The sequence below is a fragment of the Monopterus albus genome, unplaced genomic scaffold (genome assembly GCF_001952655.1).
Source record: "Monopterus albus unplaced genomic scaffold, M_albus_1.0 scaffold20.1, whole genome shotgun sequence".
Lineage (NCBI taxonomy): Eukaryota > Metazoa > Chordata > Actinopteri > Synbranchiformes > Synbranchidae > Monopterus > Monopterus albus.
In genome coordinates, this window is record NW_018127900.1 from 1,435,981 (window position 1) to 1,453,611 (window position 17,631).

General features: G+C 40.4%; 1 protein-coding gene across 2 annotated transcripts in view; it reads right to left on the reverse strand.

Moving 5' to 3' along the window:
- Positions 1 to 17,631, reverse strand: part of fbxl17 (F-box and leucine-rich repeat protein 17) — a 214,444-nt gene that overhangs the window by 17,136 nt on the left and 179,677 nt on the right. For both annotated transcript variants that reach the window (XM_020593848.1, XM_020593847.1), the window contains exon 10: positions 2,870 to 3,012. In XM_020593848.1, the coding sequence (XP_020449504.1) occupies positions 2,870 to 3,012 (143 nt within the window). The remainder of the gene's footprint in view (positions 1 to 2,869; positions 3,013 to 17,631) is intronic.

Genomic DNA, 17,631 nt, shown 5'->3' on the forward strand with positions numbered 1-17,631 from the left:
GGGGGGGGGGAGGGCAGGAGGTTTGAGGAATGGATGAGAGGAGAGAGATGAGAGTAGGAGGTGAGAAAAAGCCAGGGCATGGTCACTGCTGGCCCCTGGGTTGGCTCACAGATAACCACAATTCCCCTGGTGTGTCTCTGTTTCTCACCTTTTTGCTTCTTTAACTCACTCTGTAGCTCTCATTTTCGCTGTGACCTTGGCAATAACAACCTATTTCTGTTTATTTGTTTCCCTTTGAGCAAACTACGGATTACCCCTGTTCCTTGAAACTTGACCATATCTGATGTACTGTAACTCTATTTCTTGTCTAACATAATGAAATACAACAACAAAGAAAGTAGCTGCCGTAGGATGGCCTTCCCACACAGGTCTGACCAATCCTCGCCAGAACTCCGTGCTCATTTGCAATTCTGAACACAATTTTGGCACCAAAAAAAAAAAAAAAAAGAGAAGACAGAGGGATGAGTGAAGAGGGCAAACATGCAGTGAATTAAAGCTGTGATTTGGAGCTGGTAATGTACCTGACCTTGGAAACTGTCAAACTCTTCTCTCTGCTCGATTCACACTCCATTACAACTCTAATAGCACCAATTACTGCTTTATTTATCTATGTCATCCCCAAACTCCCCCTTCAGAGCAGAGGGAGAATAATTATTTATCTTTCCATCCTCTGGGCTAAATTATCAGTATGAATAGCACATCTGAAGAGAGATAGATTAATAAGGGCAGAGGAATGTGTGAATTGTTGTTGGGAGGGTAGGGGCATTAAAGTATACAGTAGAGAGAAACTAAGAAAAACTGTTATTCCAGTAAAGATGTAGGTTATTCCACAGGAAGTTTTTATTAGCATGGCTGTAGATATCGATTGTTGGGTCACTGAGTCTGAGCGGCAAGAGGGAACTAAATGAAAATGGAGTGATCACCTGCTATGTAATGCAGTTACTCTTTATTACTCCTAGATAAATATGATAGATACACATTCATGACTGCAATAACGTGAACTGAGTATACCACTTCATCACTTAGACCTTACATATGGGGTCACTGTCAGGCCCGCATATGTCTAAATTTCATTACAGTATAAATAAATAAATATGATACACTGATGTTCTTGTTGCGCTTAATGACCACCGCGTTGGCATTTTTATCAGAGAAATCCATAGGGTCAACTATGAGGCCGCAACATGCAGATATAACTGATTTTATAATGAACACATAAAAATGATGAGTTCCCAACCTGGTGAAAGGCCCCGACTATAAGTCAGATCTTCTCCCCTCCTGTTCTTCCCTGCCATCTTCTACTTGCACTTTTTTACTACACAGTAGGGCCTTTTAAATTTGTTCAGCCAAGAACCCAAATGTAAACTCTTACCACAACCTGAAAATGAAAGGCTCATTAAAACATACAGTACTTGCTATACTCACATTCCTCGTCATTGGGCTTGCGGCCTGTGTTGTGTATCAGGCTACAGTTCAAGACACCAGACCGTACAATCTCAGTAGAGATTAAGTTTCTAGGTTAAGCCAGCTGTTCACTTTCCCTTCCTTGTTTTCCCCCATCCCACTCATGTCAGACTGAATGATCCCACACTAAGTGGATGCATCTGTGTGGTAGGAGTGCCACTGAAACAATTGGGGAGGTGGGTGGGGCTGTTACCATGGCACTACAGCTAAGTGTGCTTCCATCAAGTCAGTAATTGGATGGTTAAGAGGCCAGATGAGATTTAAAGGGTGATTTCAACTCGATCGTCCTTCAGAACCAGAGGCTCTCAAAAAAGGGTTTGAGAAGGGTCGTTAAGTCACTTTACTTCTCTTATTACCCAATCAGCTCAGGGTGCATCCCTTTGACATACTGGGCACAGGTAGCAGTGGCTTAGCTGCTCCACACGCGCTCCCCTGGATACTTTTTAATTGGCCATTTAGCCTAACCTGGGACTTCATGGGTATGTGTTTGATTACGTATCTGTTTACGTGTGTGCACTTGAGGTGGTTAAAGATATACACCATAAGACGACAAAAATATCTCAGCTACCTGCCATCTTTAGATACCATTTATACCAAAGCAACCATCCCCATAAGGTATCTGGGTACACTGGCCACTACAGGCACTGCTGATCATTGAGCAGGACTGCTTTATGGCAATACTGGATTTAAAGGATTTTTGCATTTTGTTGTATAAATACAATGATATATTTTAATCTGCATTATTAATTATTCAAATCTTTTTTCTGAGAACAATATTAATATTAGTAATATCATACTTTCAATGGCAACAGGTGTGCCATCAGATACAGATAAAGCACATTCAGAGCACTAAAAGCAGGGCTTACTAATGTATTGACGAAAGTAAGGCTGTGTTTAATGGTAAGTGATTGTTTGGTCTAGAAAATGTCAGAAAACAGTGCAAATGCCCATTTTCCAGTGCAAGACTGAGTTCAAGGGGGGTGTCTTCAAACTGCTTGCTTTATGTGACTCCAAACCCCAAAGAGATTTGACTTACAATTATTTAAAGCTGAAAAAAGATACAAATGTTCATTTTAGATAAGCTGAAATAAGCAAATCTTGAGCATTTTTTTCTAAACAAGGCATTAACAAATAGCTATCAGAATTCTTGCAGAATTGTTTTATCAATAAATAATTGTTTTCAGCTCTTTTTAACATATACAAAAAGTACAGTAAAAATACTACTGACAATATTGTAAATTTCCTCCAAAATGTTTTGCGGTACACATCACAAAAAATCTGCTCTGTTACAGTACATGTAAAAACAAGTGTAGCAGCATCTTTTGACAGTATGCCACACATACAGGAGAGTACACACACAGAGGAAACCAGGCAGCAGCAGACATTATGGGATGAGCCTTGTTACCTTGTCACATCTCATGAGGCCCAGGTAGCGGAGGGACTTGCTGCTCTGAGCGATCTGTGTGGCTCCTTGGTCTGTGATGTCCTTACACCAGCCAGCATCCACAGTCTCTATGGTACTGCTGTACTGGCCTATGGCTATCAGAGCTGTGGACACAGGAGGAAGATTGAGAGAGGGTGGGAGAGGGAAGGAGAGGGAGGGAGGGAGGGAGGGAGCAAAAAAGGAAAAGGTGTTAGTCTGACAGCCTTTCTCATGCAAATGTGGCAACAATGTCTTCCCACAGAGACACACAGAAATTCAAGATGAAATCAGGGCAAGTCATCTGGCCAGCTGTGACACATAATTTCAATGTTTACACAACACCTTGAAAATATACACACATACACACACAGGGTAACAATGAACCGCACACATGCATACACACAAATCTTGCACACACCCATTCTTGTTCAGACTGCTGCAGGATCCATCCATTAAAGCACTGGTATGAGACACAGCTCTGAAAGGCAATGACACCATGCCAGGGTAAAGTGTAACTGTGCCAGTGAATGATTTAATTTTGTGTGTCTCTGTGTATTTACTGCTAAAAACATGGTTCCATGATAAAGAGCATCTACCAAAATAAACATCTGGCAGTATCTGGGGGCTTTGTTACCTGGAAGCGTGTCTTTTCACCCACATGTTATTCCCTTGAATGTCTTACTTTATTTTCAATCAGGGGACAAATTAAAATGTGTAGCTGACAAACAAAATGAAATGAAATCTTCTGTAATCTATCTTAAATAAAGACATGCTCTGTTGCATTAAACACAGAGAGATACACAACAAACTTTCTCATCAATCTTTGACCCGTCAATTGCTGAGCTGATGGAGGAGACCTGTGCTTCACCAGTCGATTGATAGCACTGCTCGGGGATCGATTGGCAGGGCCTGGGCTTTGTTCTCCACTCTCTCACAACCATCACTAATGAGAGTGGGAAGGCAGGAGGAGGAGCGAGGGATGAGAGAAAGATGAAAGGAAGAAGGTAAAAACAGGGAGAGCCTTTGACAAAACCTTCAAATAGTTACTTAGCCCTGATCTTGTTCCCTCATTCTCAGAAATCCATTTCACTTCAAACCTTTTTTACAACAAGCTTGAGACTCAAACGTTTCCACTTCAGTAAGGAAGAAAACATATTAAACTGACAAACTTTTCATGCTGAATCTCCTCCTCTTCTCTTTCTCACATTCATCACAAGCGATCTTAAAAATACCTCCATGTACAGCATTACAATATTAAACAACATCAATCAGCATGTTGCAACTGCACACTGGGAAAAACTCACTGTCCACGAGTGTGAGCGTGTACATGTATACAAGTGTGTGCTTCCAGTGTGCAGTGGGAGCAGAAAGAAGGGAAATGAATAATCTCATGCTTTTTGAATCAACTCCTTCCTCCTGGCCAGCTGGAGCTATGCAATGTAGAGTCTCCTACACACACACACACACAGGAATGATCTTGTGTACAATATGTAACATATGTAATATGTACCTTTGGGCAACTGGACTGCTGCACATGTGGTTCTTTTTGTGTTCTTGGATGTGTAATGGCACATTATGACTAAACAGGCTGTAACACAGCTTTGAAGCTACAGTATGTTGAATGTAAAACCGCACCACGGGGAAGAGGCCTCAGCCCACCAGATGGTTAAGCAGCACACGTTGCAGCCATGTTGTTTTTCTGACTAGCCATGACCTGGCAAAAACATTCTAAAAACAGTACTTGTGATTTTGCGTGTATCTATGCTCTTGAGTGTGTGTGAGGTTGGAAAGACATCAAGTGGGCTCCCAATCATGTTCCCCCCCCTGCCATCCAATCACCTGATCCCAAATTTGATTACCTGGGCTCAGAGCTGTCATATGATGTTAAGACACACACACTGCTACTGCTAAAACCCTTGCAGGGTGATTGGAGAGTGTCCTGAGGAAAAGTAAAATCAGCGTCATAGTCAACCAAACCAAAGACGAGAACTGAATCTACTTCCCCTTCTTGAACTCCCAGTTCCCCGTTTCGTCTCCTTTGGCATTACTTATTCAGTCTGACAAAGTGAAATGAAAGCAGACAGGTCCTGACCACAGCGTATTAATGTATAAGAAGTGCAGGTGAATACACTGTCCATGCGTTTTCTGATCACTTTTCTGTATTCACCTAAGCAAACAACCTTTCATCGACATGCACCAGACTTTATAAAGAACATATAGCAGTTCAAGAAGGAAAGGGAAGAACAAATGTCACTAAACATCTTTTTGTTAAACTCTCCAGCTGGTAAACTGGAGAAGTCAGATTATGCCTGTGTCAGAACAAGCCAAGTGTTAGGTTATTTAGACTTGTTCACTACTCTATCAACAAGTTCATCTGGTTGCCATTACAGTCTAATAACCCCGTGTGGACTGCATCTCTCCCTGTTCCTTTGATCCTCTATCAGGAGAGCGTAAACCTCAGCTACTCCCAGAGGCAAATGGAAATCGTTGGCTACTTTTTCAAACAAGAACAGGTTTCAGTGAATCAGTGAAACCTTTTACTAGAATCAAACATTTCACCTTGCTGGATACGGAAAGTCAGCTGGAGCTCAGTGCCTCTGTTTTGTAAGAAACACAATTAAAAATGTACATGAACAAAAGTGTAAAGAGGTTATTTATGGTGAAATCACTTTAATTATATTTTCTTCGTGTGAAAATAGTGTAGATGCACTCGTCTCATTATGAAATTGTAAAAGTGAAAAAGACTTATCCACTAACATACATATGCACTAAATGTATTTGACTTATTTTGGCACTTTTCTTAAAATGTAAAGGGATGTAACTGTACATTCATGGACAAAACAAAATTAAAGAATACATATACACTGAACAAAATAAATAAATATTTTTATTGGAAAATGTCTGGCTGATGTTAGCATCAGTGATACAGCACGCCGTTAGCTAAAGGTGGAAACTTAAAGTTCGATTACTAAGGCTTAGGTCTTATTTGATTATATAGATCATTTCAAGTAAAGTAAAAAGCATTCCTCAATTCACTATTTTAATGAGGTTGCTATTAACTAATAATTACGCTACTTGAAATTAAAGCAAAAAAAAAAAAAAAAGGTTTTCCAAAAAAAAAAAAAAAAAACGTTCAACTGGCAGCGTATAAGGGACCATAGGAGCGGGAAATTGTCTTTCCTGAATGATAATGATTTTCTGTCTGAGAAATAGATGAAGCGATATGCAAGAGAGGTTACGGTGAAAAAGAGGTGAAGAGTCAGAGGAGAAAATCCCATTCTGGCAGCAGGAGCTGTGACTGAGTGGTGACTACACACTCAGAGGCGGTAATGAGGACACACTCTGCTGCCCTGCCTGAAAATGGCTTTAGGATCTGGCTCCGTGTGTGTGTGTGTGTGTGTGTATGTATACACTTCCCCTTTAGAGTGAAAAGAAGCAGAAAGCAAAAGAGAGTGACCTTAAGTCCTGGATATATCATTCATTTTGAGCATGGCACATTTCACCTGTCTTTTACCGAGTCTGTCAGCTGGGAATAAAACTACACCATCGTATGAGAAACAGGTGGGGATAACATTTAAAACCAATTGCTTCAGTTTATATAAGCATCTTCTGGGATTGGGACCAACATATCTTCATGTCAATCAATCACTAAACAACAAATCTGTCCACAGATCAACATAAGGAGTGTCTTGGACCATTTAGTGCTTCTTGGAATGTGTGCTTGTGTCAAAATCAGAATTTGCAACCCCTCATGGCAGTATGCCTAAGATCTTCACAAATATTACAATTTTCAAAACTGCACTCATAGTGTAGCTTTCAGTTAGGAACCAAATGGCGAATTTCAAGCAAAAGCGGAACGCTAATCTTTTTGTGTTTCATTAACCTCTGCACCATCTCATAACCTATTACTTTCTCATATCAGGCACAAGTTATCATCAAATGCCATAAATAGCAGATTTATCCGAACACAGGAGTGGTTCTAGGGTAAGGTAACCGCACTCCTAACAGCGGGGTCAGGAGTTGGTCAATCCTGTGATGACCATGATGTGAGAAGAAACCTTGCTTAATCAGCTTATTCTCCTAGCTCTCTAGCTGACCTCAGAGATTCAGGGGTTGAGCATCTTTTACAGACTTATTAGATATTCACTTATTACATTCTCCTAAATGATGGTGTGCCATTACTGCTATCTTATTGCTCTGAAGCCATCCCCACGCCTGCCTGCAGTAACCCTATACTCCATATTTCATGTGCTGATGAAGACAGAATGCCTACAAAAGACATGATGGTACATGTTAAAGACTTACTGTGATGCAGTGTGTGCATGTATACTGAGTGTCTGCGTGTGTGTAAATATGGCAGCATGGACAACAGAAAAAAGCCTATTATGGTTGATGTATTCCAGAGAACACAATTGTCATGTCTGATGTGAAAGACCCTGACTCTATTCTTTGTGTTGCGTTGAAAAACTTGGCCTCAGCTTTGCCCTCTCCACTGTGCTGCTGTATGCCAAGAGCTGAAGGAAAACTCCTTTTCACTCCTAATCCTTTTAAGGTATGGAAGTTACAAGGGATGCAAAAGCTATTTTTAAGCAGATATTACAATCTGTTATTTTTCCTCCTACTTCACCTAATAATTTTACCAATGCTAGCATTTTCACAAGGAAGGGGAAAAGTTCGTTTATTTTATAAAACATTCCTAAAAAAAAAGGTTAGATAAATGCCAATAGAGGAGCAATTAAAAACAGATACACCTTTCATAACTAGGGTTGGGCAACAGGACAATATACACTAGTGAAAATGTCTTGCTACCTTTTAAATAACTCTTGATATATTAGGACATGATGGTCAGTGTCGCAAATCAGTTAGCAGGCCTGCTCTGTGCAATTCTGACATTAATGTGATGAAGTTCCATGACGGTACAAATACTGAAATTGCTAGAACAGGCAAAAACTGATATTCTTGTCTGATTATCCAACCAGTCTCACAGCAAAATGTGTAATAGCTACACCAGTCTGCAATGCAAAATGGACTAATCTTGGTTAGGTTTAGCCACAGCAACTACTTGGGAAAGCCCCTGAGTTTAGTTAAAACATTCTCAAATGAAAAGTTCTGCTTTGCACAACGCTGGACACAGGACTCAAACTCCGGTAGTCTGTGTGAAAGTCAGGAGTTTGTTGGACCCATAAATTCACCCCAGCCATATGTCTTCAACAGTAAATGTTGGCTTCCTGTTCCACACTCCAGTCCAGTTGGAGGCAGTAATGCTCCATTTCGTTGTTTGCCAACCACCATAAAACATCAAGAAGAAGAACACGAAGGCAAGCCACTGGGCTGCAATACAAAAAAACATTGCCATGCCACAATTTTATACCATTATTGTGACACTACTATGTTTCATGCTTTGTGCCTACTATTTTACAGTTTCTTGTGAGACTGGGCTGCATTATCTTATATATAAAACATTTCTCAACTGATTCTCACCCATTAAAACAAGGCATAAACTACTACTTCTTCTTCATCCTAGCATTTTCCCACTAGTGCAGGGTCTGCTCTTTGGATTGTGATGCCATTTTGCATGATCAAATGCATCATTTGGGTGTAGTTGGGTGATCTTCATGTCTGCATCAGTTATATCCTGCTATCTTTGCTTTGGCCGTCTGCATGGGCGTTGGCTGTAGACATGATGTGGTAGGCAGTGTGAGCGACAGTGCCTGGCTGTGTTTCCTTGTGTGTGTTTAATATGTCGATGACTTGAGCACTGGTTGTCAACATGACAAGAAATAAGGAACCACTCTCACAAGAGTGCGTCCACATGGTGTAAATATACATGCATGAGCCACACATATATCATAGAAGAATGTAAAAACTCGGTAAGGTGACCTCAATAAGCACCATGTGGATGTCATCTAACTCCTATGATGCCTGCCTGCCCTGGCCCTGACTGATTGAGTGCCAAACAAATGTAGTAAACAACATATCAAATAAAGCACCGGAAAAGCACACGCACAGAAAATGGGAAACAAGACAGGGACTGCTGCTTTGGCCTGTGGTGAGCTGAGAGTTAACAAATTAAAAGCTGCTGAAACTAGAGGGAACTGGAGAAGGCATGCAGACAATTTAGAATGAAAAAACTACTGAGCTGTGGACTTGAACTGATGTCTCAAAACCTAAGTTGTACCTTCTGAGTCAGATAAAAATATGCAGGTAAAAACAGACAGGAAAAGAAAGTGGGCGTAGGACAGAGAAAAAGGAGAAATTCAGAGAGAGAGAGAGAGAGAGAGAGAGAGATTGTATAAGGTGATGTTCTCTGCCCTGACATTTTGGGCAGACGTAATCAAAGGCCAGGAGGAATTGAAATGAGCCAGACTCAGCAGAGAGACAAAGGAGAGAGGAGAAACAGATTGAGTGTGACACAAGAAGGAGGGAGAGCACTTTATGGTGGGACGTGCTCGATCTGGGAAATTAATTAGCCAGAGGGCAGGGTCTAAAGGCAGCACGCCTTCCTTCTTGTGTGTGTGAGCACTGAGGGCATGGGCATTTTCCCAATCAGCTTCTGAGCTGATGTGAGCCAGCTGACACATACCATTTTGTGGCAGTGTGTGCTTGTATGACTTGATGCGCTTTTTGTTTGTGTGTGTGAGATGGTGGTCAGCGAGACACAGAAGGGACAGCGAGACATAGAGGGGAACACAGCAGCAGACCCTGAATTGTTGGTGGTGAGATAAAGACAGTACAACAAAAAAGTGACCTTGATGTTTTATGACAATCTAGCATGTGACAATAATACACTGACAAACACACGTACTGTACACAGACAGAGGCTGCTTTAGACACTGATTTGCGATAACCTTGTGGATGGGATGTGAAGTTTGAAGTGAAAAGGAAGATTGGAAAGGTGAGCAAGTGACAGAGAGGGAGAGATAGAGCGGAAGAGTGATGGGCAAGGACAGATGGACAGAATGAAGAGGTGATAAGGTGAGATGGAGCTATCACAAAGGTGACCCACAAGAGGCTTTACTTTACCACTGAAAACAAGCACTCAGTCACCAGTTCTGTCCTTCTCACACACTCACACAACGGGACAATTAACAGGTTGGCAGTGTTCATCAGGACTGGGGACGAACAGACCATAGTATAAAATCAGAGCAGTATAGTTCGTTGACTTAAAAGATAATTTAATGACTGGATCTCTTGAACTTGTTTCATCAGGATGCACTCACAATTCAAATGCTCTTAAGAACTTTAAATACACCAGACATTTATTATCATTCATACCCTACACTCACAAACACAATATCAAGAGTACTGAATACTAACACTCCACACGATGCTGGAAACCTTCCTTCGAGATTCTGGTCCATATTGACTGGTTGTATTACATCATTTCTGTAGGTTTGTCAGCTGCACATTCATGTTGCAGCACAACGTTTGAGAGTCCCAAGTAAATGCTAATAATAATGTGAACTATAATATTGCCTGTTTCGTTTGTTTATGCTTTTATGTGTATGATCTGAGTGGAAGTATTGTGTTTTATATGTTCATCCTACTTCTTCAACAACATCATCAGGAAGGAGAAAACAGACTCTAAAAAGTAAACACACACACACACAGGTTCCCATTGTCATCAGCAGTAAAAGCAGGATATTAAGCTCTATTTCAAACCAACAGCACCTCTGCTCCTATGCACCTCTCCTTTGAGGATATTAATCCTCCCCACCTTTTCTATCCCTCCCTCTGTCTCTTTCTCTATCACACTCACTTAACACTCTCTCTATTTTGGGTTGTGTACAGCAGGAAAATGCTCTAATTCTGACATCAGATGGAGAAACACAAAGCTTAACAACTTCAATATGAAATGAGGAGGTGAGGGATGAGCGAAGAGGAAGCGAAGAGGAGAAAAAAGGATGAAGATGAAGACAGACAGCATCCTAGTCACTGAACCACACGTTACATGCATGTGACTGGAATTAAACTAGCATAACAGTAGTTAATTCTTTGGTTTTGGATTATGGATAATCCTTTAGCATAGGGAGAAGGTCTTAAAGGTAATTACATGCTACTATTGGATCCAGAGCCCAGAAATGGGCCTCTCTTACATTACTCTTATTAAGATCCAGAAGAAACCTAGCTGTTCTTATATACCATTTAGACAGAACACATAGCCTTGATATTATTTAAAAGTGTCTGGAAGGTAAAAGAGCAAAGCTGCTAAGACCTCGACTGTTTTTCTAGTTTTGTCTTGGAAAGAGGAAAAGTGTGGCTTAATGTAGTCATCATCAAAAGACAAAAGAGTGATCTGTTCATGAACACAGAGTAATCTGGAAATTAGCAGAACCACTCAGTTACCAGTCAATAATAACAACACTGACAGGAAGAAGATGACATCCACATTGGACATTTTCTCTTCTTTTAATTTTGTGACGTGCCATGCACACATTTTTTTTTTTTTTTTACCTTTTTTCCTCAAAATACCCATCTGTCTCTACAACACACAGTCAAGTGCTACCAAGTCTATTTCTGTGCCTCATCTCAAGCCTTTAACAGTGGACTCTTTCACCTTAACCCAGTGGGAATCATTAGCCAGATACTCACTTCCTCTCCCCTTCCTCAAAATACCCATCTGTCTCTACAACACACAGTCAAGTGCTACCAAGTCTATTTCTGTGCCTCATCTCAAGCCTTTAACAGTGGACTCTTTCACCTTAACCCAGTGGGAATCATTAGCCAGATACTCACTTCCTCTCCCCTACGCTTGACAAAACTGTCCAAGACATTGCGTGTCTGTGTGTGAATTAGGGGTTTACCTAGGCTCTGAAACAACCCTAAAACAAATGACCCAATACTTATTAGGTACACAACAGTTAGGTTAGTAAACAGGCAGATTCCCCCAAGGAAAGGCTTGAGTTATGCCTGTTATGTCCCTGGTTTCTAAAACCAAGAAGAATAGCTATCTCCCAGACAGAAATCTGTGACGTGACCAGCAGTGGGACCAGTTAAAATGTTGTCATGTAAGTGTCAAAGAAAACAGCAACAGTGGACCACATATGCCCTGAAGAGTAAGTCCAGTACTGGCAAAAATGTCCCCAGTTTGCAGAAATTACACTACCCTCATACTCCAGCTGTCTATGCAATGATTAGTCTCAAACAATGAAGCAAATGAATGATAGACGATGTTTTTAAAATGGAAGGAGATAATTACTGTAGTAATCAAATACTGCCCCTGTTAACTGACAGTTTGGGCTCAGTTTTACAGAAGGAAAGAAAAGAAAGCCAGTGTTTTCTGAGTAGACACGATGATATGTGACCAGTAAGACAATACTGAGGTCAGCTCCATAAAGGTAAAATAGGTGGGGTCTGTATTAAAAATAGATGATCTGCCTTAAACACTAGGTTAATTATGTTGATATATGAAAAGGAACCAGTGTATAAAGAGTAAACTCAAAGGTCTCGATGTGACATTAAATATCTCAAAACAACAGTATGTGAACATAAAACAAGTCACTGAGACAGTATTAATTTAAAACTGTCACAATATTGAACATTGAACAGGCTTTAGAAAAACACAACTCAATAAAATAAAAAAATAAAAACCTTTTAAAAGCGGGAGAAGGTATTATCTCCATTCAGAAGTGGCATTTGTGTCTGGAAAAAAAAAAGAAAACCTCTTTTCAGCATTGTTTCTTAAGTCTTTGCTCTGTTTTTCTCAGTTTGGTCTCTTTTATACAAACTCCTAATGACTCATGAGTCTGTAACAGCACTTAGTCAGGTCTCACCAAAAGCTCTTTAGCGAAGTTTAAAGCTGCTGTGATGTTTTCTGATCGATACCTGGCCATACCTCAAATCACACGTCATGTGCCATTACTGTATACACCGCACACCCTCAACCACAGCGCACGGACACCCACACCCACACCCACACCCATAGACATGTACATTTTCATTAGATTAGACAATGTTTCTGATCAATACCTGGCTATAGATCAAACACCTTTTTAAGTTTATGGCTAACCTTTCCCAAGGCTCATTTCAGATGCACACAGAATAACTCACGTCTTACTTGAAATTGCTGCTTTGACTGCGTCTGTGAAATTGATAAGTGCTCTTAAATGCAAAATGACAGTTTAAGAGCCTTGTTTTTGTACCGCAGCGTAGTCGGAATGTCTCATAAAAACACAAAGCACTTTTTTTTTTCCAGGAGGTAACGTCATAGTCAGTGCCAACAGAGAAATGCACAACAGACCAAGCAGGCAGCTAAACACTCACTGTATGAGCGCTGTTCTTTAAAGGATAATTTGTCCAAATGTAACAAGGGAAAACTATTTTCCCCTCATAATTTTCATTATATGTAGAATTCAAGAAACAGATGAGTTTGTTTCGCCTCAAATATTTCATCTACTTGAATATTACTTACTTTAAAATTTGCCTGAATGTTTTAGGAACCCACTGACAACTGCAACAATGGTATTTTTAGCTTAAATGCAATCAGCCAAGAATCCTATTGAGGGAACTTTTTAAATGAAATCACCAAGCAATGAAACATAACTTTTTGTTCTTCATATAATCTATCATCTAAAAGTCTGCCTCAGTGGGGTCCTACATTTCTGTCGGTGCGCCTTTTATTGCTTTCTCTAACAACATGTGGGCCAGTGTATTGTGTCTCATTTTGCCTATAGATCACAGTTAACAAATCCCACAAACTGCTTCATTATTGAGCCTCTCATCTACACTGTACCGTCATCCTGGGCCACTGTAACTTTGTGCCCTACATGCAAGTCTCCATTTCTCTGTGTGGTTTAAGTGTGAATGCCTATTGGGCTTTTTTCCCATCTTGCTTTGTTCTTCATCTCATCTCTTACTTGCTCTTCTCACAGCCTCCTGTTTCTCATCCAGTGACCACTCCCTTTCTGGCCTCTGCTTGTTTTATTTCTTTCTAATGTTTGCTTCACCCTCATCCTGTCTCCCTTCCTCCTGATCCTCTCTAAAGGATGCTCCCGTGTTCAGAGTCACTGTCACCCCACAGCAGCTCTGTTGACCTTTAGCATCTTTATGACCGGGGTCAGTGCCTGTCACCTTGTTGTTTAACATCCCCATGGGAGGCTACCCATGTGCACGGGGTTCGTGTACAATTTAAACACGCACATCCATATTATTTATAATGTCAGAAACATACAACATTGAACTTTCACTTTAATTGTCTATTCAGGTTACGAGCCACAGCAGACAGCACACTCTCCGCCAAACCTCGCTCACCGTTTCCTCTAACATCTTTTACTCATTCTTTTATGCAACCTCCCTCCCTCACTGTGTTTCATTTTTGCCCTCCCTCCTGTGTTGTCCACCCTTCCTCCCTATATTCCTGTGGTCTAAAGAGGTCTCTTTCTGTTTAGATGTGTGCCTCTTTGAGACTTTCAACTGCAGGGTATTGAGTTACACAACCACAAATAGAAAGACATCCCACAATGACAATTATCCTGAAGCAATGGCTCTAACCTGTGCCAAAGAAGATCATTTATGAAAATCGCTCTTCCTGTTGAAATGAAGAGCTCAGCAGCATAAAGCATACAGTCCAATGTCAGGTTTGGCACTTTTTTCCTCTACATTACCATCCTCAATTTTACATCAAGTGAACATGAGGTGATTTTATATTTTATCTCAGACGGGTAATGTTGTGATGCATTTCTGTTTTCTAATATTTGTGCATGTGAAACCTGATAAAAGAGTGTTTGGGCATAACAAACATGCTTAATCAATTAAATGACAAAAATGATTTTTAGCAAAGCAGTCTGTAAACAAAATGCTTACTGGGTTAAGCATTAAACCCTTTTAATGAAATCATCTCCCAGGTAGGTCATTCTGCTCATCTGTAAACACATTTTTACACTGTCTCCCTCTCACAGCAGATATGCTTCAGTTTTAATCAGCACAGCTGCAGCAGTTGGTTGCTTCACACCTTTGCTTCCCCACACATAACTAAAAACAGTTTTGTAACATAACAATTTCTTGTCATTTTACACAATAGTACATGACTGTGCACTGTGGTGTGTGTTTGTGTCTGTGGTTTAATGGATCCAGTGTGTACACTGACAGAGACCTCACAGCTGTTGCTGTTGTGCTGTTTCCGTTGTATTGCCAGGGCAGACAAGGTGTTCCTCTTGAGTGTGTGTCATTATGTGCACTTGTGTGTGCAGTATGTCCACACTTACTGCTGGATGGTGTTTGCGTGTGTTTGCACTTGGCTCTGAGAGTGTATGCATGTCTTTCCAGAAGGAAAGGGTGAGCCTGGGGAGGTGAAACACTGGGCAAATGACACAAGTCCTGCACTCCTCCTCCATAAATTACTAGCTCATTACAGTAATGCAGCCTATTTAGCATAGGAAGGGGGGAGGAAAAAGACAGATGTAAAAAAGGATTGAGAAAAAAAGCACTTGGCAGCAGCAGGATGCATGTAGGGTGCAGCAGTTAATGTCAAAAAGGAAATGGGTGAGGATATAGAGGAAGAGGGGGAGACAAGGTAAGAAAATTAGGAGAAGAGAGTGAGAGAGAGAGAAAGGGAGGAGGAATCGAAAGAAGGTTTGATGTGATGGGTTTAAGGAGCTTTTCAATCTCAACAGAAGTGCTTTTCATTAGGTTAAAATCTATCATCTATGCTGCTGCAGGAAAAAAAGACAATAGGGAAATATTAATATAGATAGTGGCTATGGTAGGAGACAAGAGATATAGACCCAGTCAAAGCGAGAGAGTGGAGGACAGAGAGGGAGGAGGAGAGCGAAAGGGATGAGATGTAACAGTTGTAATTGAATAGTGAACTAGAGAGGGCCTGAGTGCAAGCACTGATTAATACAATTCAAATTGATTGTCTCCTAGTAGCTGTGAGAACATCTCATTCTGACTTTCATATTTGGATGTTCAGCATGTTCTCTGCACGCATGAGTGTGTGTGAGTGTGTAACAAAGAGCAGTTCTCAGGGGTAGGGAGAGAGAGAGTGCCCTCTAGTGCTTGTTGTATCTTTTACCCCACCTCTATGTGGTGGCATTGGCCAAGTGTGTGTGTTTGCTGAAAGCTGTTCTTGTTCTTTATTCTCATTGTTGAAAGCACTGTTAGTTACTGTCAATCCTATTTTCAAAGAACAGCTATATGCTGCTTTTTATTTTTGTCCAGTATAAAAAAATGTCCCACAGACTTTTAAAAAACACCCATTAACCACACTAGATATTCCATCAAAGTAAACATGAAGCCTTAATTAAGTTTTGTCTGTCACTACATTGTACGCAAGTGTTTCTTTTCCAGATCAATAAATGGAGGGTGGCACGGTCTACTTACTGTCAATCACTTTCAGACATCTGCAGAACAAAATACATGTTCACTTCTTTTCATTCAGTACAGTATGCCATTGAGGTAGAGGGCAACAATTAATTTCAGACTAAATTTGACACTGCAACGTTTGTATTTTAAATGCACAAAAACAGATAAAAGCATTCTGAGACTATAATAACAAACAGGACTCAGTATAGTGTATGGAGATACACATGCTCTGTGTTATTTTGCTAAACAACTCAGAGAAGCAGTACACAAGATGGGAGTGAAAATGACTGAGGGGAAGGAGTTGAGTTCCATTTGCAACTCAGGAGTAATGGAGGAGGATTTATAGTTGAAGTGTTAAACAGTCATTCATGTTAGCAAGTCAGACCCTGAATTCAATTAGCTATAACTCGTGTCTCACACTAATCCTCTCTGCCTGTGAGCCAAAAAATCCAGTCAGCATTGTGAACATAGAAAGCTCATGCTTTTCTACTGAGACATGCTTTTCTACTGAGACATCCCACAATTCATTGCTATTCTACCTGTTCACTTGCCAACAGTGGGTGCCCATTTAAACATCTGCCTGTGGTACTCTTTTCACAAACTGTACTAATTTTGCTTAGTAAGGCATTTCAGAATTAAACTACTCATATGTACGTTGATGTCTTGTTGACCTCAACCCCCCAAAAAACATGAAGTTTGACAACATGTGGCTACATCTCTTTTCCTTTTACTACTTATTATGGATCTGTGACTATAAATATGTAAGTGAAGATCAAATTATTCTAGGACACAGGGTGTTCTGTTCTTTTCTTTATACATATTACTCTCTTATTTTATTCTCCTTATTTTCCCCTTTCTTTACAGCATGCTATTTTGTGCAAAAAGATTCAATTATTCCCTTGTTTATGAAATGAAGGAGGGGTCAGTTGGGGAAAAAAGACAGATACTGTAGGCCAGGGGCAATTACTATATTTTAAAACTACTTCAGACGAGAGCTAGGTGCAAAGCAGTCTGTTGTGATGGACAATGCAAACCTATAAGTGCCTGCTACACTTCAAAATGTAGCATGCACTTTATTTCCATTGTGCTAGAAAGCACTTCCTTATTATTTTTATTATTATTATAGCAATGCAACAGCCTAACACACTTATAATAATCTTTTACAGCTGAAATCATATATTGTTCTGATAACAACGCTGCAGAAGTTCCCATAAATGTGTTGCACTTGTTGGTCGCTTCGCTTTCACTCTTCATCTGGTAAATCTGGACTCTGTGCTGCCATTTCATCATTTGAAGGCAACCGATTTGTTCTTTGTTTCTGCACAGCCTGGAGGTGTTTTTTTGGGGGGTCATTATCCTGCTATGGGAAACCCTGAAAAGGTCTGACTTCCTTTGTTAATGGCCTTTTTCCAAATAATGCTTCAGAGGGTGCAGAAATGCAG